Source organism: Dasypus novemcinctus, chromosome 15, assembly GCF_030445035.2.
Source record: "Dasypus novemcinctus isolate mDasNov1 chromosome 15, mDasNov1.1.hap2, whole genome shotgun sequence".
NCBI lineage: Eukaryota > Metazoa > Chordata > Mammalia > Cingulata > Dasypodidae > Dasypus > Dasypus novemcinctus.
In genome coordinates, this window is record NC_080687.1 from 100,649,862 (window position 1) to 100,674,795 (window position 24,934).

General features: G+C 48.1%; 1 protein-coding gene and 1 long non-coding RNA gene across 2 annotated transcripts in view; both read right to left on the minus strand.

Moving 5' to 3' along the window:
- Nucleotides 1–428: 428 nt before the first annotated feature.
- Nucleotides 429–1,559, minus strand: LOC139436512 (basic salivary proline-rich protein 3-like). Its single transcript, XM_071208124.1, has one exon. It carries the CDS (start codon nt 1,557–1,559, stop codon nt 429–431), a length of 1,131 nt encoding a protein of 376 aa, XP_071064225.1.
- Nucleotides 1,560–4,807: 3,248 nt separating this feature from the next.
- LOC139436546 (uncharacterized) overlaps nt 4,808–24,934 on the minus strand; it is a 30,572-nt gene continuing 10,445 nt past the window's right edge. The window contains exon 2 of the long non-coding RNA XR_011645867.1: nt 4,808–5,315. This is a non-coding gene — a long non-coding RNA (uncharacterized lncRNA). The remainder of the gene's footprint in view (nt 5,316–24,934) is intronic.

The following is a 24,934-nucleotide window of genomic DNA, read 5'->3' on the forward strand; positions in this document are numbered from 1 at the left end:
TACCTTGGCAGTGTCTGGAGACCCTTTGGGGGCGTCACCACTCGTAGGGACACCCCTGCCCCCGGCAGGTAGGGGCGGGAGAGGCTGCTCACAGCTCCCCAGGGCACGTGACAGCAGGGCAGAGAACCAGCTGGTCCAAGTGCCGCAGTGCTGGGCCCAGAGCGCCTGCCGGTGACGGCCGCCCCCCCGGGAGAGCGGGCCCCAGGGCCTCAGCGCCTGCCTCGGCCCCGCGGCGCCCCACACGGGGCCGCGACCGTCGCGCCTCCTCACGAGCGCCTGCCTCTTCCCCTGCTCGTGCCGGTTCCTCTCCTTCAAGGCCGGGGGATGTCCCCACTGCCGGCAGCGACTGGGGGCCGGGGCGCGTTGTCCCGGACCCACCTCCTCCTCCTGGTCGCCGTCGCCAACGAAACCTCTCATCGTCCTAGGCATCACGGATAAGCAGCCACCACGCAGCGCGCAGGCCACCGCTGCCGCCAGGGCCACTGGAGTGCAGGTGCTTGGCTCACAGGGCGGCAGCGCCCAGGCGGCCCCTCCTCGGCTGGGGGCAGCGCCCAGGCGGCCCCTCCTCGGCTGGGGGCAGCGCCCAGGCGGGCCCCTCCTCGGCTGGGGGCAGCGCCCAGGCGGCCCCTCCTCGGCTCCGGGCAGCGCCCAGGCGGCCCCTCCTCGGCTGGGGGCAGCGCCCAGGCGGCCCCTCCTCGGCTGGGGGCAGCGCCCAGGCGGCCCCTCCTCGGCTGGGGACAGCGCCCAGGCGGGCCCCTCCTCGGCTGGGGGCAGCGCCCAGGCGGCCCCTCCTCGGCTGGGGGCAGCGCCCAGGCGGGTCCCTCCTCGGCTGGGGGCAGCGCCCAGGCGGCCCCTCCTCGGCTCCGGGCAGCGCCCAGGCGGCCCCTCCTCGGCTGGGGGCAGCGCCCAGGCGGCCCCTCCTCGGCTGGGGGCAGCGCCCAGGCGGCCCCTCCTCGGCTGGGGACAGCGCCCAGGCGGGCCCCTCCTCGGCTGGGGGCAGCGCCCAGGCGGCCCCTCCTCGGCTGGGGGCAGCGCCCAGGCGGCCCCTCCTCGGCTGGGGGCAGCGCCGAGGCGGGCCCCTCCTCGGCTGGGGGCAGCGCCGAGGCGGGCCCCTCCTCGGCTGGGGGCAGCGCCCAGGCGGGCCCCTCCTCGGCTGGGGGCAGCGCCCAGGCGGCCCCTCCTCGGCTGGGGGCAGCGCCCAGGCGGGTCCCTCCTCGGCTGGGGGCAGCGCCCAGGCGGCCCCTCCTCGGCTGGGGGCAGCGCCCAGGCGGGTCCCTCCTCGGCTGGGGGCAGCGCCCAGGCGGCCCCTCCTCGGCTGGGGACAGCGCCCAGGCGGCCCCTCCTCGGCTGGGGGCAGCGCCCAGGCGGCCCCTCCTCGGCTGGGGGCAGCGCCCAGGCGGGTCCCTCCTCGGCTGGGGGCAGCGCCCAGGCGGCCCCTCCTCGGCTGGGGGCAGCGCCCAGGCGGGCCCCTCCTCGGCTGGGGGCAGCGCCCAGGCGGGCCCCTCCTCGGCTGGGGGCAGCGCCCAGGCGGGTCCTTTGGGCTGGGGCAGCACCGTCATCCCCGCAGCCCCGCCGACCAGCAGGCTCCGGTCCAGCCTGAGACGGGGTTAGGGTGGAGAAGCGGCTCTGCTGAGCTCCCAGACTTCCCGCCGCCGGAGGCCACGGCCCTGCCTCAGGCTCACGAGCTCCCTTTGTCCGCCCCGAGCATCTTTTCATAAGGAGTATTCACTTCCGAGCCTCTGGCTCAGAAACGCACATGTTTCTTGGCAAACGCCAAATGTCACTCCATAAGCACATGCAAGCGCTCCCGCAGGCAGGGGGCGGAGGTGCGTGGCCTCCAGCCAGCTGCAGCCTGCCACGGCACAGCCCCTGCTTGGTTTCTTTTTTCTGCCCTGCCTCACGTCGGCGGCCCTTGGCTGGTCGAAGCCTGAGTTTGGGCATTTGAAGGCGGCCTTCACCACGAAAACAAGCTCTGTTTTCTTCTAATTTGGATTTTAGAATTACTGTATTTCTTTTTAAAAGGCGTGTCTTCTTTATTTCTCCCCACCCCCTGGTTGTTTGAGCTCCCTGTCTATTCATTGTGCACTCGTCCTCCTTTTCAGGAGGCACCAGGAATGGAACTGGGGGCCTCCCCGAGGGAGGGAGCCTGCTCCGCTCCCTGCTGCTGTTCCCATTTCCCCCTGATGGCTGGGAGAGACTGGAAGCTGCCCATTGTCTCTTTCCCCGGCCCCCCAGGTGTGGGTTCTCTCGGGGTGTTCCACCTTAGGGCTTGACGCAGTGAGTGGCCCAGAACGTCTCCACTCAGGGAAGGCAAGAGAGGGTGTCTGGGGTGGGCCAGGGGGCAGGTGGCCCTCTTCTTGGTGGTTTTCCCAGCGTGTGATGTCCCTTCGCTACCGTGCAGTGGGGCGAGCTGCCGGAGCCTGGGCCGAGAACTGAGGCCCGCTCGGTCTCTGCTCCCACCTCCAGCCACACACTTAGCATGAGATCTGAGTGTCACGGGGAAGCACGACCTGAGGTGCCACCAAAGGAAGACATTGTAGCGAGTTGTTATTGATCACCTCTCTGTGCACTTTGTACATTTGCAAGTGCGTTTCCTGGACCGCCTTAATGATTTGTTTAAAAAGTGCTTCTGCATCACCTGGCTTCTTCGCTGCCTCTGTCCCTGCTGCCTCATGGGTGCAGGTCTAGTTGTGCGCCTCTGGCACCCAAACTAGGAATGTGTCTTAGTTTGCTAAAAGGCTGCTGGGAGCAATATACCAGGAATGGGTGGGCTCTGGTAATGGGAGTTTATTAGGTTACAAGCTTACCGTTCTGAGGATGCCAAGTCAGGGCCTCGGCAGGAGATGCCGGCTCCCTGAGCTGCAGCTGTGGGCGATGAGGCACATGGTGGCAGCATCTAGAGATGCTCCCCCAGCCCAGCTCAGGGCTGCCGGGCACGTGGCAGGGCACAACGGCAGGTGCTCGTCTCTCCTCTTCTGGTCCTGTGGCTTTTCTCCTGCCGGGCTCGTCAACCTCCACCTCTGCTGCCTTTTAATGTGGGTCTCTGGATGTTTCTCCCAATTGTAAAGGACCCCAGTAAGAGGATTGAAACCTGCCCTGGATGGTGCCCTACAGAAGGGGTCTAACCAAAAGGAAGGTCCCTTAGCTGAGTCTAACTACAACGTCCCCTCCACAGTAGGCTTGCAGCTTCGGACTGTCACAGAGTGAAAACTATTTCCATAATCGGCTCTGCACACACAGGACTATCAAAACCAAAACGATATTTGGATAGTTTGTAACCAGCACCCGTGATGGATGCTCCTGGTGCCGTGCCGTGCCCAGCCCGTGCCGGGCAGGTGCCCGCTGCTCCCAGCTCCTGTGAATCTTGGCTCCCAGCCCTGCGCCCTGAAGAAGTGCCCTTGGCAGACCAGGGCCGCCCCGCAGCACCCATGGTCAAGGGCGGGTTGTTATCGGGGCTCTAGCTATTTCATGAAACAAATGATCCCGAGGCGTGGCTTGAAACCACAGCAACCTTTTATTAACTCCTGGTTTCTGTGGGCTAGGGCTGTGGGGGAGGCGTAGCTGGGTGGTCCTGGCACGGCGTCTCGTGTGAGGCTGTGGTGACCTGCAGGCTCCCCTGGCTCCTGCTCCTGGCTCCCCCCCTGGCTCCCCCCCTGGCTCCCTCCCCCAGCTCTCCCCCCTGGCTCCCTCCCCTGGCTCCCCCCCTGGCTCCCTCCCCCGGCTCCCTCCCCCGGCTCTCCCTCCTGGCTCCCTCCCCTGGCTCCCCCCCTGGCTCCCCCCCTGGCTCCCTCTCCTGGCTCTCCCCGCTGGCTCCCTCCCCCGGCTCCCTCCCCTGGCTCCCTCCCCTGGCTCCCTCCCCCGGCTCTCCCTCCTGGCTCCCTCCCCCGGCTCTCCCTCCTGGCTCCCTCCCCTGGCTCCCTCTCCTGGCTCCCTCCCCTGGCTCCCTCTCCTGGCTCTCCCCCCTGGCTCCCTCCCCGGCTCCCTCCCCTGGCTCCCTCCCCTGGCTCCCTCCCCTGGCTCCCTCACCCGGCTCCCTCCCCTGGCTCCCTCACCCGGCTCCCTCCCCTGGCTCCCCCCCTGGCTCCCTCCCCCGGCTCTCCCCCCTGGCTCTCCCCCCCCCGCTCCCTCCCCTGGCTCCCTCACCCAGCTCCCTCCCCTGGCTCCCTCACCCGGCTCCCTCCCCTGGCTCCCTCCCCCGGCTCCCTCCCCTGGCTCCCTCACCCGGCTCCCTCCCCTGGCTCCCCCCCTGGCTCCCTCCCCTGGCTCTCCCCTGGCTCTCCCCCCCCCCGGCTCCCTCCCCTGGCTCCCTCCCCTGCTGACTGCTGGCAGGAGGCTCAGTTCCTTCACGTGGGCCTCCTCTCCGCCCTTGGGCTGGCTTCCCCCAGAGCGAGCCATCCAGAGGAGCAAGGTGCAGCATCTCAGCGTGTGGCCTTGCCTCAGGAGACACATCTGCCACGTTCTAGTTGTCAGAGGTGGAGTCTAAGTCCTGCCCACATTCACGGGGAGAGGAATTACACTCCGCCTTCTGAAGAGAGGAGGGCCAAAGAGGGTGAGAGCGCGTTTTAACCCCACAGGGACCAGTCGTGGGGCCGCCTCTCAGGGCTTCCCGCGGGGCCAGGTGGAAGCCGTCTCTGGGCGAGACTCCGTGCCTGCTCGTCGCTCTCCCCTGCCTGCCCTCCTTTTCTCCCTGCCCTTCTCCTGAGAGCCTTTTCCCAAGAAAGGTCCCCCTGCAGCAGGTCCACAGGGATGGACTAGGTGTAAGGACAGGATTTCTCTGGGGTCCACAGAAGCCTCAGACTACCCCAGCCTCCTCCACGTTTTTATTCCAGTTTCATTCACTCAGCACATTAGACTAAACATTTGGAAAGCTTCCTGACAAGGTATCGGAGGAAAATGTGGAGACACGGAAGGGGCCCTAAATAGGTCACTTCTGGTTACCCCAGAGGCAGCCACGGCAGGGAGCAGAGCCACGCGCAGGGCGAGGGGGCGTGACTCTGTCGAGGCAATGCCCTCCGCTAAGTTCCGCGGAGAGGACGTACCAAGGCAGCTGGGGAATTCCCGCCAACCTCTGTGCTCTCTTCATTTTGCCGCTCTTAGTTTTAAAGTCCATAACACTGAGGATCCGCACACGGTGGTATTATTCTTTCACCAATGCAGTTGGCTTCTGATCTCACCAAGGCACGCAGAAGGCTCTTCCAAAGGTCTCGGGGACCTCCCATCTAGCTCCCACGTGAGTCTTTTCATTGCTCGGCCCCTCTGAGGTGCTTCACCTAAACGACCAGTTTCTTCTCCTTAAAACTCTCCTTTCTTGGACTCTGAAATAGGAGGACAGAATAGGTCCAATGGAATAATGTATGTTCCATGACCAGGGATGGGGTGTGTGTTAGTCAGCCAAAGGGGTGCTGATGCAAAATACCAGAAGCCTGCTGGCTTTCACAAAGCGTGTTTATTTGAGGTAGGAGCTTACAGATGCCAGGCCGTAAAGCTTAAGTTACTTCCCTCACCAAAGTCTATTTCCACGTGCTGGAGCAACATGGCTGCCGACATCTGCCAGGGCTCAGGCTTCCTGGGTTCCTACCTTCCTGGGGCTTGCTTTTCTCTGGGTTCAAGGTTCCTCTCTTCCCAGGGCTTGCATCTCTTTCCTCTCTGTGCTTACTTCCCGGGGCTCCAGCTTAAGGCTTCAGCATCAAACTCCAACATTAAAAACCTCCACTCTGTCCTTTGCCATGCCTTTTACCAACACCCTAATGACGTGGCCCAATCAAAGGTCTAATCATAATTTAATCACGGCCAGGTACAGACCAGGTTACAAACATAATCCAATATCTATTTTTGGAATTCATAACTCTATCAAACTGCTGCAGATGGAATGAACCCTCTGGGGTCTTCCGAGGGGTGGACTGTCGCGGATCAGGCTGGAGGCAGGGACACAGGGAGGAGGCGACATGTAGATGGAGGTTGACAGAGCTTGACCTAGAGCGGACGGAGCCTGAGGCAGGAGGCAGGTTCTAGAGACTTAGGAAAGCCCATGGAGCAGGGCTTGGTGAGGGGACAGTGGACTGAGTGGGCTTTGGGGAAGGGGGCAGGGAAAGGGCAACTTTAAAAATGTGTCCAAGATTCCTCTTTGGGTATTGGCGATGCCGTTTACCCACATCGACTCTTGTGTTTCTGTGCTTTTGTTGGGTTGTCCTTTGGCTTCGAGTGTCCTTGGCGTTGTTAGTTCCTGGAAGTAGCTGCTCCAGAGGCAGTTGACAACTGAGAGGCGTGTGAGGAGGGTAAGTTGGGAGGGACAGAAGTTCCACCAAGGCCCCGCTCTCCTAGGCCAGGGTGGCTTCCTTTTAGGTCCAAGGTTTGATTTTTTTCTGCATTTAACCCCAGAACATATGGACCTTGACTTTTTAGCAGGTCAAGTACCAAATGCAATTTTCCAGCTGGGTCAGAATCAACCACACCCGAGAAATACATTCAAAGTATATTCTGTAATTAGGTTGTCTCTTGCCTCCAAATCTTGTAAGTATAAATGAAGTTACACTGACGTTAGTATCCAAATTCTCAGAAGTTTGAAGCCTCACTTTTGTTTTAATAACAGCCTTACTGAGATATAATTCACCTACCATAAAATTCACCCTTTTAAAGTATGAAATGTAGTAGCTTTTTTATATTCACAGTTATGCAACCATCACCACTATTGAATTTTAGAACTTTTTTATCACCCTCAAAAAAACACAGACATACCCATTGGCAGTTACACAATCCTCCCCTCACTTCAGTCCCTCTAATCTACTTTCTGTCTCTATGGATTTGCCTAGTCTGGGCCTTTGATATAAGTAGAATCTATAATATGTGATCTTTTATGACTTGCTTCTTTCATTTAGAATAATGTTTTCAAAGTTCATACATGTTGCAGTTACGTTTCAGTACTTCATTCTTTTTTATGACTGATTAATACTCCCTTGTATGGTTATACTACATTTTGTTTGCCCATTAATCAATTGATGGGTATTTGGGTTGTTTCTACTTTTTGGCTATTGTGAATAATGCTGTTATGGACATTTATGTGCAAGTTTTTATGTGGACCTACATTTTCATTAATCTTGGGTATGTACATAGGAGTGTAATTGTCCAGCTAACATGGAAACTCTATCTGTAACAGTTTGAGGAACCACCACAAGAGGCTGCATCATTTTGTGTTCTCATCAGTAGGCATGAGGGTTCCTACTTCTACACACCCTTGCCAACACTTGTTATTACCTGTCTTTTTATTTTAGTGGTTGTGTAGTATCTCACTGTGATTTTGATTTGCGTTTTCCTAATGACTAATGGTGTTGAACATCTTTTCATGTGCTTAGTGACCATTTGTATGTCTCCTTTGGAGAAATGTCTATTTAAACCCATTTTTAGGGAAGCGGATGTGGTTCAAGTGATAGAGTTTCCGTCTACCATGTGGGAGGACCTGGGTTCGATCCCTGGGGCCTCCTGGTTAAAAAGAAGAAGAGAAGGCGTGGCCATGTAGTGAGCCAGTGCCCGAGCAAGTGCCTGCGTGGTGAACCAGTGACCGCACAAGTGAGTCATGCAGCAAGATGATGACGCAATGAAAGAGAGACAAGATGAAGCGCAGCAGAGACCAGGAACTGAGGTGGCACGTTTGATAGGGAACCTCTCTCCACATCAGAGGTCCCCAGGATCAAATCCCAGTGAATCCTAGAGGAGAGAAAATGAGAAGAGAAGACAACATAGATAGCGAAAACAGCAGGGCAGAGCGGGGGGAATCAATCAATCAGTCAATATTTTTTTTAAATCTATTTTTAATTGGATTGTCTTTTATTACATTTTAAGAGTTTTATATATATATTCTGAATAAATGTCCCTTACCAGGAGCAGATGTGGCTCAAGCAGCTGAATATCTCCCTCCCACATAGGAGGTCCTGAGTTCAGTTCCTGGTGCCTCCTAAAGAAGAAAACAATGAGTAGACAAGGAGCAGACATCAAGCAAGAAAAAAAAAAGAGGAGACAACAAACAAATACAATGAGCAGACAACAAGCAGACAATAAACAATAGAAACAAAGAGCAAGATAATGAGCAAACAACGAGTGGACAAGAAAAAAGCAACAGCAGGAAGCAGATGTGGCTCAAGCAGTTGAGTACCTGCCTCCCACATAGGAGGTCATGGTGCCTCCTAAAGAAGAAAAAACAAACACAATGAGCAAAAACAATGCACAAAAAACAATGAGCAGACAATGAGCACAAACAACAAACAAAATCAATGAGCAAACAGACAAGGGAGTAAACTGGGGGGGGGGATTTTTTTTTTAGTTCCTTTCCAGGTATATGATTTGCAAATGTTTTCTCCTATTCTGTAGACTTTTGCACTTTCTTGATCGTGTCTCTTGAAACAAACATATTTTAAATTTTGATTAAATCTAGCTTGTCTATTTTTTCTTTTGTTATTTTGGCCTTTTGATGCTATAGCTAAGAAACCATTGCCTGCTACAAGGTCATTAAGGTTTAAGTCTGTGGGAGCAGATTAGCTCAAGTGGTTGAGCACCTGCTTCCCATGTACGAGGTCCTGGTTCAGTCCCTGGTACCTCCTAAAAAAAATTAAAGATTTAAGTCTATGTTTTCTCCTAATAGTTTTCTAGTTTTAGAGTGTAGATATAGGTCATGATCCATTTTCGTGTATGTTATAAACTATGGCTTCAACTTCATTGTTCACATGTGGGTATCCATTTGTCTTCCAGCTTTTCTTGAAAAGACTATTCTTTCCCCATTATAAGTACTTGGTATCCTGTCAAAAATCAACTGGCCATAGATGTATAGGTCTATTTCTCTCTTTTTATTTATTTATTTATTTATTCCCCTCCACCCCGCAGCTCGCTTGCTGTCTGCTCTCTGTGTCCATTCGCTGTGCATTCTTCTGTGATTTTTTTTTTGCTTGTCTCCCTTTTTTGTTGCATCACCTTGCTGAGCCGGCTCTCTGCAGTGCTTGTGAGCTGGCGGCTCTCTGCGGCGCTTCTAGGGCAGGCAGCACTCCGCAATGCTTGAGGGCCGGTGGCTCTCCGCAGTATGCGGGCGAGCCTGCGTTCAAAAGGAGGTCCCAGGATGCAAACCCAGGGCCTCCCATATGGTAGGCGGGAGCTCAACTGGTTGAGCCACAGCTGCTTCCCTCTCTTTTTCTTTATTTTTGAAGAAGTTTAGATTACATGAAAGTTACATTGAAAATATAGGGGATTTTCACCCTTCATCACCTTTCCCCCTGTTAAGAACATATTTCATTAGTGTGATACATTTGTTACAACTGATGAACACATTGAAGCATTATTACTAAGCATGGACTATAGTTTACATTATTGTTTACACTTTGCACCATACAATTTTACAGATTTTGAAAAAATGTGTAATGGCCTGTATCCCTCATTGCAATATCATGCAGACCGATTCCAATATCCTCAAAATGCCCCATGTTATGTCTACTCTTCCCTCTTTCTCCCTTCAGAACCTCTGGTGACTATTGCCTTCCTATCAAAGTCACAAGTTCTTCCATTACTAAAATAATAAGTCTACTTTGGTCCATAGTTGCATTCCCCCTCATGTTTGTTCATTCCTCAATCTTGAGGATTTGGGGATCATGATGCGCATTCTGCTTCCCGTTGAGAGGGGCTTAGAGCCCATGGGCATGTATTAGTCAGGTTCTCTAGGGAAACAGAATCGACAGGAGATACCTGTAAATAGTATGAGATTTTGTAAAATTCTCTCATGTGACCATGGGGATGCACAACTCCAAATTCCGCAGGCAGGCTGCAAACTAGGGGCTGCAGTGAAGGTCCTTGATGAGTTCTCAGGAGATGCTGGCTATCCAAAGTTGAGCTGGGAATTCTCTCTGGATGCTGAAATCACTTCCCCTTTTAAGGCATCCAACTGATTGGATAAAACGTAACTCATTGCTCACAGCAATGTCCTTGGATAATTATAGATATAATCAGCTATCTATGCAATGAACTCACTGATGACTGAAGTCCATAAATGTCCTTGTATTACAGTTAGCCCAGTGCTTGCTTCACCAAACAACTGGGCACCATTACCTGGCTGAGTTGACACAGTAGCCTAACCATCACAGGGCAGATGGATGGAAGGGTCTTGCTTGCAGTTGTAGATACTCTGTTTTAGGGAGATGAGCGTTGTCCATCATCATCATTTTGTTTGTTGTCCTGGGAAAGTCCAATGAACTGGAGAGTAAGCGTTGGCTGCAACTCTGCTGAGATTCAGGGCTCAACCGGAATATGAACAGACCAAAGATTTAAGTCTCTGGGACATATATTTACTGGGTGTAATGTTAATTATAGGTCCAAATAGAGGGGGTAGAAGAACCATGTGTAAGAAAATTATAAATGGGTCTAACTCCATTACATTGGGGAGATAGGTTAATATATATTCCAAAGTAAGGCCCACTGATGAGTGCCAATTTCCTGGGGTTGCCTGCCCTGCCTGTAGTATCTAGAAGTCTCTAGAGCCCTCAGGAGTCCTGCAGCTTCACGCACAGTTTACTGTAGCAGTCAGCAAGATACTCCTGAGATGTGCATAAGCATAACCTCTGGAAAAACCTTCAACTCTGAAGTCTTGTAAAAACTCATTTGTGGGAAGCAGATGTGGCTCAAGTGATAAGCCTCCACCTGCCATATGGGAGGACCTGGGTTCAATCCCTGGGGTCTCCTGGTGAAAAAGAAGCAGAAGTGTACCTGTGCAGCGAGCCAGTGCCTGCGTGGTAAGCCAAGTGCCCACACGGTGAGCTGAGTGCCCACATGGTGAGCCAAGCGCCCACGTGGCAAGCCAAGTGCCTATGTGGGTGCCCATGTGGCAAGCCAAGTGCCCACACGGTGAACTGAGTGCCTGTGTGGTGAGCTGAGTGTCCACGTGAGTGCCTGTGTGGCAAACTGAGTGCTCATGTGGTGAGCCAAGTGCCTGTGTGTGTCTGCGGGTGAGTCAGTGCCCGTGCGGCAAGCCAGTGCCCACGTGCGAGCCAAGATCCTGCACAGCAAGTTCAGTGCTTGTGCGGTAAGCCAGGGCCTGAGCAAGCGAATCACGCAGCAAGATGATGATGCAACAAAAGAGAGACAAAGGGGAGAGTCAAGGTGAAGCATAGCAGAGACCAGGAACCGAGGTGGCATAATTGACAGAGAACCTCTCTCCACATCAGATGTCCCCAGGATTGAATCCCAGTGAATCCTAGAGGAGAAAGATGAATATACAAAAAAGAGAAATAGATACAGAAGATCACACAGTGAATGGACACAGACAGCAAAAACAGCAGGGTAGGGGAAGGGGAGGGGAAGAAAAATAAATAACTGTTTTTTAAAAATTTACTAAAAAAACCCACCTCATTTGTATTTAATATTTCCCCCTTTTGGTCAAGGTCTTTTTCCAAATGCAGTGCTAGATGGCACTTGGTAATAATCCATCAGTGCCAGGGAGGTTCATCCTGGGAGTCATGTCCCATGCAGGGGGAAGGCAGTGAGTTTATATGCCAAGCTTGGCATAGAGAGAGGTCACATTTGAGTAATAAAGAGGTTTTCAGGAGGTAGCTCTTAGGTAATATATAATACTAGGTTAAGTTTCAATTTAGAAGAATAAGGTTCATAAGTCCAATCATTAATATAAAGGGTCTGGCAGATTGGTCTGTCTTCTTTCACTAGGCACTGCCTGTGTACTGTAGAGATTCTTGTCACTCTGTTAGAGAATGTAGCAGGACTCCCCAGGATGGGAATTTAATATTTTGCTGGTAATTGTGTGGGTCTCCACTCACTGAGATGACACTCATGACCACAGGAACACATTCACATTCCATAGAGGCCTGCCCCAGGGGCATCTTTCCACACACATGCCCCCACCACTGTCACCCTGCACTAGTGATCCTCCCCTGCCATAGTTGTAACTTTTCTGTAATCCAAAACCTCCCGAAAAACAAAGCCAAAAACAATGTTTTCACATTGTGTGTAGGTATATTTCTGAACTCTCAATTCTGTTTCATTGGTCTATACATTTATCCTTATGCCAATACCACACTATCTTGATTACTGTATCTTTATAGTAAGTTTTGAAATTGAGAAATGTTCATACTCCAAATTTCTTCTTCTTTTGCAAGATTATTTTGGCTAATCTCAGTCCCTTGCATTTCCATATGAGTTTTGGGATCAACTTGTCAATTTCAGGGGGGAAATAAAGCCAATTGGGATTATAATTAGAATTGTATTGAATTTGTAGATCAATTTGGGAGGTATTGCTATCTTGACAATGTTGAATAGAAGTGGCAGGATTGGACAACCTTGTCTTGTCCTGATCTTAGGGGGAAAGCCTTCAGTCTTTCACCATTAATTATGGACTGTTCATAGATGCCTGTTATCAGGTTGGGAATTTCCCTTCTATTCCCAGTTCTTATCACGAAGGGTGCTGGATTTTGTCAAATATTTTTTCTCTATTAATTGAGATGATCGTATTTTTTAAAATCTTTATTATTTATTATTTTTATTAATAAAACTATCATCTGTTACATTGATTGCTTTTCAGATGCCAAACCAACCTTGAGTTCCTGGATTAAATCCCACTTGGTCATGGTGTATAATCCTTTCCATACGTTGCTAGATTCAGTTTGCTTGTATTTTGTTGAGAATTTTTGCTTTCATATTCGATAAAGAATATTGGTCTCTACCTCCTTTTCTCATGACGTCTCTGGTTTTGATATAAAGGTAGTTCTGGACTCATAGAATAGGTTAAGAAGTGTTCCCTCCTTACCTATTTTTTTGAAAAATTTATGAAAGATTGGTATTAATTCTTCTTTAAATGTTTGGTTAGAATTCACCAAGAAGCCTGGGCTTTTCTTTGTAAGAAGTTTATTTATTTATTTATTTTTAAAGATTTATTTATTTATTTATCCCTCCCCCCTCTTCCTCCTTCCCTGCTGTTTTTGCTGTCTGTGTTGTCTACTCTTCCCTTTCTCTCCTCTAGGATTCACCAGGATTCAATCCTGGAGACCTCTGATGTGGAGAGAGGTTCCCTGTCAATTGTGCCACCTCAGTTCCTGGTTTCTGCTGCGCTTCACCTTGACGCTCCCCTTGTCTCTCTTTTGATGCGTCATCATCTTGCTATGTGACTCACTTGCGCGGGCACTGGCTCACCACGTGGGCAGTCACGCGAGCACTGGCTTGCCGCACAGACACGCTTTCTCTTCCTCTTTCACAAGGAGGCGCCAGGGATTGAACCCAGGTCCTCCCGTGTGGTAGGCAGAAACCCAGTCACTTGAGCCATGTCCACTTCCCTCCCTGTAAAATGTTTTTAATTACTAATTCATCTTTTGTTATAGTTCTATTCAGAGTCACTATTTCTTCAGGAGTCATATTCAGTGATTTGTATCTTTCTAGACACTTGTCCACTTCATCCAAGTTACTGAATTTATTGGTATACAGTAGATTTCTGCTCTAATCTGTATTATATCCTTCCATTTGCTTTAGTTTTACTTTGCTTTTTTGTGTGTGCTTGTGTGTGTTTCACACATTTTTTTCCTTTTCAAATAAGTTTTCTTGATACATATTCGTAAAACATATGATCAATGGTATTTGGTAAAATCACATAGTTGTGTATTCATCACTTCAATCATTATTAGAGCATTTTCATTATTTCACTAATAATAATAATAAAAACAAAAAACAAACAAAAACAACTCTCCCCCTTACCAGTCACCTCTCAATCTCTCCATCCTTCCCCTGCCAATCACAGCTGTTATTCTGTTTCCATTTCTCTAACTTATCTGTATTTATATTTTCTATATAAGGAGTAAACAAAATGTAGTACCTTTTGTCTAGTATCTTTCATTAACTATATTTCCTTTTTTACTCTTATTGGAAAATTGTTAATATATTTCTATATACTACTGTCCATAGTTTGCATTGATTGCATTTTTGCCTGATATTAACATCTTGTAACATTAATGTACATTTCTTTCAATTCAAAGAAAAAGAGTCTTACTCATACAACACTACACAAACTCCTATTTCACATGAGTTTGCACTATGCTCTACAGTCCCGTGTTACAGCCTGTAGCTTTCCTTCAAGTAATAGACATGACCCCAGACTCTCCCTTTCAACTGCCATCATACCCACATACTAGCCCTGCTACTTACAAACACTATGATGTGTTTTCACCATTTCTATGCATTTCCAAAGACTTACAAGCAACCTTTTTTACCAATTCTGCACAGATGGGCTTTTATATTTAGGGCTTTGATCCATTTTGAGTTGATTCAATTACAGGGAATGAGATGGGGTCCTCTTTCATTTTTTTGGTTATGGATATCCAGTTCCCCCCGCACCATTTTTGTTTTCATTTTTTTAAATATATTTTTTATTAGAGAAGTTGTAAATTAACAAAACAACCATGCATAACATGCAGAATTCCCATACAACACCCTTCCACCAACACCTTGCATTGTTGTGGAACATTTGTCACATACTATGAAAGAACGTCATCAGATTATTACCACTAACTATGATCTATAGCTTACAGTTGCTGTATTTTCCATACCCCCCCCCCATTATTAGCACCATGTATTAGTATTGTACATTTGTTATAGTTTATGAGAGAACACTCTCATATTTGTACTCTTAACCACAGCCCATCTTCCACTACATGGTATGTTATACAGTTCCATGTCTTGTATTATACAGTCTATTCAAAGCCCAGCACCAGAGATTGTTTTGTCCCAGTAATGTGGCCTTGGTAGGTTTGTCAAAAACCAGTTGGCCAAAAACCAGTGAGGTGAGGATCTATTTCTGCACCCTCAATTCTATTTCACTGATCAATATGTCTATCTTTATGCCAATACCATGCTATTTTGACTGTTATAGCTTTGCAATATGTTTCAAGGTCAGGAAGTGAGAGTCTTCCGACATTGTTTTTCTTTTTCAGGATGATTTTGGATATTTGGGTGCCCTCTCCCTTCCAAATAAATTTGGTAACTGCCTTTTCTACTTTTGTAAAGTAAGCTGTTGGAATTTTGATTGGCATTACATTGAATCTATAAATCAGTTTGGGTAGGATTGACATCTTCACAATATTTAGTCTTCCAATCCATGAACACAGAATGCCTTTGCATTTGTTTAGGTATTCATTGATTTCTTTTAGCATTGTGTTGTAGTTTTCTGCATATAGGCTCTGTACTTCTTTAGTTAAATTGATTCCTAGGTATTTGAGTCTTTTCATTGCTGCTGAAAATGGAATTTTTTCCCTGATTTCCTCCTCAGATTGTTCAATACTAGTGTACAGAAATATTACTGATTTTTGTGTGTTTATCTTGTATCCTGCCACTTTGCTGAACTCATTTATTAGCTCAAGTAGCTTTATTGTAGACATTTCAGAATTTTCTAAATATAAGATTATGTCATCCACAAATAGTGAGAGTTTTACTTCCTCTTTTCCTATTTGGATGCCTTTAATTGTCTTTTCTTGTCTAATTGCTCTAGCTAGAACTTCTAGTACAATGTTGAATAACAGTGGTGACAGTAGGTATCCTTGTCTTGTTCCCAATCTTAGAGGGAAAGCTTTCAAACTTTCCCCATTGAGTATGATGTTGGCTGTGGGTTTTTCATATATGCCCTTTATTGGTGTGTCAGTTTGATATTATTGATGAATTCCAAAAAGAAATATTGATTTTGTTTGTAAACTGGTCTGTTCCTCTGGGCATGATACCCTTTGATTGTATTCAATTCAGAGATTTCACTTTTACTTGATAAATTAAGATTAGGACTTTGATTCGACCACATCGGTAGGATGTTGAGTCCCCGCCCCCTTGGTGGGTGGACACTCACACAGAAAATGACACGGCAGAGGAGAGAGCTTAGTTTTGATGCTGGGGAGAGAGCCGAGCCATTTGCCTGATAGTTTACACCTGGCCTTGTGGAGAGAGCAGACAGCTGATCCTTGAAAAAGATGAACCCCGGAAAAAGAGATGAGCCTTATGCCAGCCTACAGCTGAGACCAGAAGAAGCCGGGACCACAGAGCCTGAAGAGGACAGAGGGAGGCTGAGCCTCGCAGACGTCACCCGCCATCTTGCTTCAACACGTGGCAACAGAATTTGGCGAGGAAGTAACTTTGAGTTGGACTCCTTAGGGCCTTGTGACTGTAAGTTTTTACCCCAAATAAGTGTTCTTTATAAAAGCAACGTATTCCTGGTACCCTGCGTCAGCACCCTTTGGTTGACCATTACAATCATATTGAGGGACTTTCCTTCTCTTCCTGCCTTTTGAAGTGCTTTTACCAAGGAAGGATGCTGGATTTTGTTGAGCGCCTTTTCTGCATCCATTGAGCTGACCATGTGGGTTTTTTTACTTCCATTTGTTCATGTGGAGTACCATCTTAATTGATTTTCTCATGTCAAACCACCCTTGCATACCAGGAATAAATCCCATTTGGTTGTTGAGTAGACTTATTTTGAAATGCTGTTGGATTCTTCTTCTTCTTCTTTTCGGCTTTTATAAAGGGGATTAACTGAGGCACCATCAGAGATGCTTTCACACCAGAGTCAGGCTGCTACATTTGGAGGCAAGGTCGCCTCTGATGTCTGCTGAGGTTCGAACTCAGCTAGAGCAACCAAGGATAGGGCTTGTCTCTTCAGCCTTGAGCAACTCTGTGGGCCCAGCCTCTTGGGGGCCTCCCGCTTCAGCATCCCTCGACGTCTCTCCTGGAACTCAGCTGTGTGAAACTGCGGTTTTCCGCTGTGGACTCCTTTCCCCCCTCGCTGTTGGATTCTATTTGCAAGTATCTTGTTGATAATTTTTACATCTATGTGCATTAGAGAGATTGGTCTGTAATTTACTTTACATGCCGTATCTTTTTTCTGGCTGTGGTATGAGGGCGATGTTGGCTTCATAAAATGTGTTGGGTAATTTTGCCTCCCCTTCCATTTTTTGTAAGAGTTTAAACAGGATTAATTCTTTTTGAAATGTTTGGTAGAATTCACCAGGAAGCCATCTGGTCCACCACTTTTCTTTGCTGGGAGAATTTTAATGACAGATTCAGTCTCTTAAAATGAGCTTGGTTTGTGAGTTCCTGTATTTCTTGTAGAGTCAATGCAGGTTGTTTGTAGGAATTTGTCCATTTCATCTAGGCTGTCTAGTTTGTTGGCGTACAGTTTCTCATAATGTCCTCTTATGATCCTTTTTATTTCTGTGGGTTCAGTTGTAACTTCCCCCCTTTCATTTCTGATTGTATTTATTTGCATCTTCTCTCTTTTTTTCTTTGTTAGTCTAGCTAAGGGTTTGTCAATTTTATTGATCTTCTCAAAGAACCAGATTTTGGTTTTGTTGATTTTCTCTCTTGGTTTTTGTTGTTGTTGTTGTTGTTTTTGTACTCAATTTTATTTCTGCTCTAATCTTTATTATATCTTTCCTTCTGCTTGTGTGGTGAAATCAACTGGTTGAGGTGGGATGGTTGGAAAAGGAAGTGACCTGAGAGCTAGACCCTGATCTTGGAAAGGAGCCACATGTGGAGCTCCAGGGGAAGGAAAGTCCAGACACAGGAAGCCTGAGGCCAAAGCCCCAAGGCAAAAACCAGCTCGTTGTCATCTAGGAACATAAAGGAGGTCCATGTGGCTGGAGCAGAAGATACTAGGAGAAGAATGCAAGATCAGATCGGAGAAGCAGGTGGACTCTAGAGAGATCGCCTGGACAGTGCATGCCAGAGCGGGGACCTGGGATTCTGTGTTGTGTGCAGCTGAAAGTCCCTGGCCCGTTCTAAGCTGGAGGGTGGCATGATTTAGTTCACTTTTTTGAAAAGATTATTCTGGCTGCTGGGTGAAGGATAGACTAGAGAAGGACAGGAGCAGAAGTAGGGAGACTGGTTAGGAAGTTGAATGCACTTTTTAAAAAATTGTCTTTTTTTTTTTTTAAAGATACATAGATCACACAAAATGTTACATTAAAAAATATAAGAGGTTCCCATATATCCCACTCCCCAGCCCCCACACTCTTCCTACATCAACAACCTCTTTCATCAGTGTGGCACATTCATTGCATTTGTTGAATACATTTTGTGCATCAAAGGACATTTGCAAGAGAGTAAAAGGACAACCTACAGAATGGGAGAAAACATTTGGAAACAATATATCTGATAATGGTTTACTATCCAGAATATATAAAGAACTGGTACGATGCAACAAAAAGATGAACAATTCAAAAAATGGGCAACAAACTTGAATAAATAATTCTCCAAAGAAAATATGCAAGTGGCCCAGAAGCATGTGAAAAGATGCTCAACATCATTAGCCATTAGGGAAGGGCAAATCAAACCACATGAGGTATTAGTTTACACCCATCAGAATGACTAGTATTAAATAAGTAGAAAATAACCAAGGCTGGCAAGGATGTGGAGAAATAGCAACTCCATTCTTGCTGGTGCCAATGTAAAATGATGCAGCCACTGTGGGAAACAATTTGGTGGTTCCTCAGGAAGTTAGATATAGAATATCCGTATGGCCCACAATCCCATTTCTAGGCATATATCCCAAAGAATTGAAAGCAGGGACTTGATGCTTCTGTTCATAGCAGCATTATTCTGAATTGCCAAAAGGTGGAAATAACTCAAATAAATCCATCAATGGAAGAATGAATCAATAAAATGTACTGGTGTCTGTGTGTATAATGGAATATTATTTAATCATAAAATAGAATGAAGTTCTGATACATGCTATAAAAAGGGGTAAACCAAAGCTATCGTGTTGGGTAAAACGTCACACACAGAAGGACCAATATTGTATAATCTTACTGACAAGAAATAATTTGAATGTGCAAACTCATAGGGACTGGAGTAGGGAATGGGGCCAGTGAAGAGTTGGTACAGAGTTTCCATTTGGAGTGGTGGAAAAGTTTTGATAATGAATGGTGGTGATGGTAACACAACATCGTGACTGTAGTGTATATTTGAAAGAAGCTGAAATGATGGTTAAGGTTCTGTATATGTTACCAGGATGGAACTGTACAATACAGAGTAAACCTTAATGTAAACTTGTACTGTCGTTAATAATATAATTATTAATAGGGGAAACTGGGTGGGTGGGGGCATGCATGTATGGAAACTCTACTTCCTACATGGTTTTTCTGTAAACATTCAACTGCTCTAGTTAAAAACAAGTAAAAAAATAAGTTGGGATCATATCTCCATCGATGAGGAAGAATAACAAACTAGAAGGAGGGCTGGCTGCTGTCATCAACACTGAACTCTCCTTCCTGACAGCAGCTGGAGAGTGACATTGGTCTGACGTGCCACTCTTGTTCCAAGCACAATTTTTTTTTTCACCCCTTCTGTTCCTGCAAGTTTCCACAAGAAAAAGATGGTCCGGAGCCTGCGGAAAAAGAAATAGAGCATCTAGGAAGAACAGTTCGCAGGAGGAACCTGCACAGGTCTGCTCCTACTCCCCCGTTACATGGCAAACATCACACCATCTCAAAGGGAAAGGTTCCACCAGGTGTCCACAAGTATTTTCCTGCTGACCGCGTTAGGTCCTGGGATGACATAGACGATTATGACAAGATCCCTATTCAAGGCTTTTCGTGACAAATCTCTTAATACATGAATTAATTAAATGCTGTGGGAGGGAATAAAAGGGAGGATTTTCAAAACAAAGGCTGAGAATTAGCTTGCTCTCATCTCCTTCCAGTCCTGCCTGCAGAAGACACATGCCACGGTTCTGGCGCAGGGGAAGGCAGAGCTGCAGTCATAGTAGAGCCGGGACTTGTGGTCCCTTAGGGTCACAGTCCTGTTCTCTTATGTGGCTGGTTTAAAGGAGAATAGCTAAAGGTGGTTTTGATCATTCCACCTTCCTCCATATCTTCTCCACAAAAATCTGGGGTCACGGGAAAGCACTGTGCCCAACCATTCACTCAGTACCAACCTCCAAGTTTTGTAAGATGGTACTTAATCCTTTAAAATACTTGCTAAAAGAGACTAGCGCCTTTCCTTCCCTGCCTAAAGGAAGTTTTACTTAACCCACAGGTTACTGACAGAGGCCTGGGTTGCAGCTTTAAACACTGGGAAGATGCTAACTCCACCCCTTCCAAGGTCAGGGGATGTTTCCTCTGGCCCAAGTTCTAAAGCCTCTGCTTTCCGAGTGTTAGGGTCTCTCTAGCTTCTCATCTTATGCTATTTGTGACTCTCAGAAATTCACCCACAGAGAACTACAGGAACTTGCTCTGTCAGTCTACAAACCACATTTCATTTTCATTTTCCAGACAAATCTTTAAGAAGGCCTGCAACGGCAATGTCAAAAAGTGTCCTGGGGAGCAGATACAGCTCAAGTGGTTGAGCACCTCTTCCCATATACAAGGTCCCAGGTTCGATCCCCAGTACCTCCTACAAACAAACAAATAAAAAAACAACTCTCATTGGGGAGCAGATGTAGCTCAGTGGTTGAGCGCCTGCCTCCCATGTACAAGGTGCTGGGTTCAATTCCCAGTACCTTCTTCTTCTTCAAAAAAAGTATCCTTTGTCTTGACACATTTCCAAAGTGAAAAATTTACCTTGGACATAAGGGTGTTTACGTATTGGTCACCTCTGCATGTCAAGTAGAAGCATACTTAACTGTAACATATTCTAGCAAACTGCTGCTATTTCAGCAACTACAATGGATTGTATATTTTCAGTAGTGAATTGGGCCTTTAGGAGTGCCTCAGCATATGGAAATTCACCAGCTGGCCTCTACAATTAGATTCAAGGACACAAATGAGATTTTTAAATCAGGTTTTTCCAAGAGCTAACCAGTTCTTAAATTGATTATGTCTTCCTGAAGGCTTTACAGATGAAATGAGGTAATGTCTGGGATTTGTTTTAAAATATTGGAGGGATGGGAGAAGATTAACGAAGATTGGCCATGTGTTGATAATTATTGAAGCTGGGTGATATATGGTGGTTCATTATATTATTCTCTGTATTTTTACATGTGTTTGAAATTTTTCATAATAAAGATTTAAAAACAATTTTTTTTTAATGGAGGGGAGTGGACGTGGCTGAAGCCGTTGAGCGCCTGCTTCCCACATGGGAGGTCCTGAGTTTGGTCCTGGTGCCTCCTAAAAGTAAACATGCATTTCATGTGATCTCTGTATCTTTAAAAAAAGAAAAAGACAAAAAATTTGCTAAAAAATAAAATAAGCACGCAAACAAATGAAAAAAACCAACTCAGGGAAGCTGATGTGGCTCCGTGGTTGAGCGCCGGCTCCCACATACAAGGTCCCGGGCTCATTCCCTGGCTCCAGAATCTCAAGAGAAAAAGAAAGGAAACATATGAACCAAAAATATAATTTTGGATATAAATATGACCTATTATCCCAGACTTTTAGATGACTTCTTTCATGAACAAAGGTTTTGCATTGTTATTTAAAATCTCACAGATTATTTTGATGTATGTGCTCAGAATAGACATATATTAGAGAGTTTTTTTAAAGTGGGAAATAGCTGTGTAGCTTCCCTGTCTATAGCTTGCTTTTTTTTTCTTACTGTCTATATTTTGAGGAGAAATAATATTCCTCAGTTTATAACTAAGATGTGCGAGTCACTATTAAGCTTAACTAAAATATTAAATATGTGTTTAAAAAAAAGGAAAGGAACCACCCCTGCCTGTTCCTACCCGGTGGCTGGGACTCTGGAGTGAGGGCAGGAACCTGTGCAGGTGTAAGTCCCCCGACGGCTCCGATGGCCGCCCCGGCTGAGAGCCGCTCTTCCCACGGTGGCCGGCGCCCCAGGCAGGCCTAGGGGACTGGCAAGCTTCCGACAGGGCAGAGCCCCCGGCTGGGTGTTAGACCCCTGCCCTGTCCACAGGTGGGTGCCTCAGTGGCCCATGGGACGCGATGGCTCTCTGGTGGTCTCGCCCGGCTCTGCCCGTCACTGTGGCACCCTCTCGCAGAGCCTTGGATTTGGGTGTGGAGGTACCGCATGTGCGCCCACAACTTCGCAGAGAATTGCCCGAGCATCTTAGGCTGTGAGCGGGCACCCTCTCCTGGAAGTGCTGATGTTGAAAGAGTGAGCATATTCCTCTTAAATTTAAAAGTCTCTACAATGACTTTTTTTTAAAAACTTCTTTGAAATAATGACAATAAAAATCTTGTATTTGCATCATACACACCACACACAGACACTCTCACAGGACACCTCTAGGGCTAAATGGCTTGTTATGTGCTTTGAACCCTTTTTATATTTACCAATCTCTCCCTGACGGCACTGCTGGAAGGAGCTGGAGAGAGAGGAATATCAGTCTGAAGCTTTCGTTTTCTTTTCTTTTTTCCAGTTAGGCCAGTAAAAAGAATTTATTTGGGAAATCAGGGAAAGAACAGAGCTTGCTGAGAAATGGAAGACTAAGACAGAAGTACACACCAAGACTTGGTGCAGGCCTCTAGGCAGGGAGAGCGAGCTCTGTCCCTTTTAAACAGTTAATTAGGCGGCGGACTTGGCCCAGTGGTTAGGGCGTCCGCCTACCACATGGGAGGTCCGCGGTTCAAGCCCCGGGCCTCCTTGACCCGTGTGGAGCTGGCCCACGTGCAGTGCTGATGTGCACAAGGAGTGCCCTGCCACGCAGGGGTGTCCCCGCGAAGGGGAGCCCCACGCTCAAGGAGTGTGCCCCGTAAGGAGAGCCGCCCAGGACTGGTGCCGCACACATGGAGAACTGACACAACAAGATTGTGTAACAAAAAGAGACACAGATTCTCATGTCGCTGACAACAACAGAAGCGGACAAACAACAGACGCAGCAAATAGACATAGAGAACAGACAACCGGGGTGGGGGGCAGGGGAGAGAAAGAAATAAATCTTTAAAAAAATTAAAAAACAGTTAATTATTCCACTCCCTTGCTAATGATAAGGTGATGGGCCCCAGCGGTTTTGGTTACTGCACCTATGGTGGGGGCCAATGGTGAGGCCTTTTTGGAATATCCGGGGCTAAGGGGAGGTGCCGGAAAGAGAAACTGGGATCTCAAGGTCCCAGCAAGGTCTTGCAGCCATGTTGTCTGCTGGCCATGCAGTCTGCCGGCCATGTTGTCAGCCATGTTGCCTGTCAGCCATGTTGTCTGCCGGCCATGTTGTCAGCCATGTTGTCTGCTGGCCATGCAGTCTGCCGGCCATGTTGTCAGCCATGTTGCCTGTCAGCCATGTTGTCTGCCGGCCATGTTGTCAGCCATGTTGTCTGCTGGCCATGCAGTCTGCCGGCCATGTTGTCAGCCATGTTGCCTGTCAGCCATGTTGTCTGCCGGCCATGTTGTCAGCCATGTTGTCTGCTGGCCATGCAGTCTGCCGGCCATGATGTCAGCCATGTTGCCTGTCTGCCATGTTATGGGTCGTCTTCTCCATTACCCTGTACTAACCTGCCTCAACTCCCCAGAGAGTTCATACCCTTATACTTAAAGGGGGTGCTGAGGGGTGATGCTCATTCTTCTGTAGTTCCTGCCTGACAGGGCGTAAACCTCCCTGGCTATTCTATCGAGGTTGAGGGAAGATGGGTGCAACACTGTAGTTGTAACTGGCTGAGAGCCCTATGTGACTAAATCTTGTTTTGGAAGGTGTTGATTCTGGAAGAAATAAACTTAGTTAGACTTTTGAAGCTATATGGCCCCACTAGGGGATAAAGGATAAAGAAGATGGTGGTAAGTGGGCACAGAAAGTGGGGTCAACCATGACATACCAGAGTGAGAAAGGCTAGGCGTCTTCAGAGGCCGCGTCCCCCTGAGGCTGGCGGGCTTTGTCTTGCAGGTTTCGAATGCTGTTTAGGATTATTCCAGAGTGATTATGTAGAAACAGCATTTTTCTTGAGAAATAGGCATGTGTCCAATCCCCCACCTCCCATGCTGCTCTTTGCATGTCAAGGGCGCTGTGACTTTGCAGGACCACACCAGTAAGAGACTTTGTTTGCTGTGCTAGGACTTCTAAGGCACAGCTAGTTTCTTCTATGCTGTTAGCTGGCTTTAGGGAGAGATTGTCATAGATAATCGAGTTTGGTATAAATTGCCAATCCCAGCTTTCTGTGGTGGTGGTTATACCTAAAAATGAGAAGAGGCATTCCCCTTTTATTAATAGTTGTTGTATAGGGAGATAATACCGGAAGTGAAAACAGACAAGATTTCTTAAGGGGTGTCCGGCTTGCCTTCCCCCTAGCAGTAGGGGTTTGGGCTAGAGTTAGAGGGGACAGCTGGCGTGGGCACAGGCGCTTCTTACTCTGTTTCTTGAAGAGGTCTTTCAGGCCATCCAGGGCCTGGCACTCGTGTGTCCTGTCGGGTGCTTCTGGTGAGCTGCCCGTCCTTGGGCAGTTGGCTTCACTTGGGGCAAGTGCACCCCGCTGGCAATTCCCTTAACTTTAATTGCTGTGGGAGCTGAAGCTTTGCTGTGTGCTCCACAGGCTGGCTCTCCTGGTTGGGATGTGGGATGTTGGCCTTTCCCATGCCGTCGCGGGGGGTGGGGCCCAGTATTTGCAGAATGCGAACAGAAATTTATCTGGGAAAAAAAGCTATTTTTTAAAGCAGAGACCCTTCACAGAGATGACAAGAGGTGTTTGTGTGAAAATAAGTTCCAGGCAGCCTTTGAGAGACTTGTGGCAAGGGCGTCTGAGGCTCTCGGGCCCTGAATGCTCATCTGAAAAGTGGAGAGAGCCTCAACACACAGGGGCATTGTCAGATTACGTGTGCCAGGCATTTACGCGTAGAAAACACTCCATCCTGGTGGTCATACAGCAGAGTGAGCTGTCGCCTCAGCTCTTTCCCCTTTCCCCCACCCCAGCCAGGCCTGGCGGCGAGCGGGCAGTGGCGTCAGGGCCTAGCGGGCTGGGGTGAGGGGCGAGGACGCTGGGGTCGAGCGAGGAAAGCCGCCGCTGTTCTCGGCAGCTCCGGCCTCAGTCCTGCCCCACAGGCCTCCCAGGGA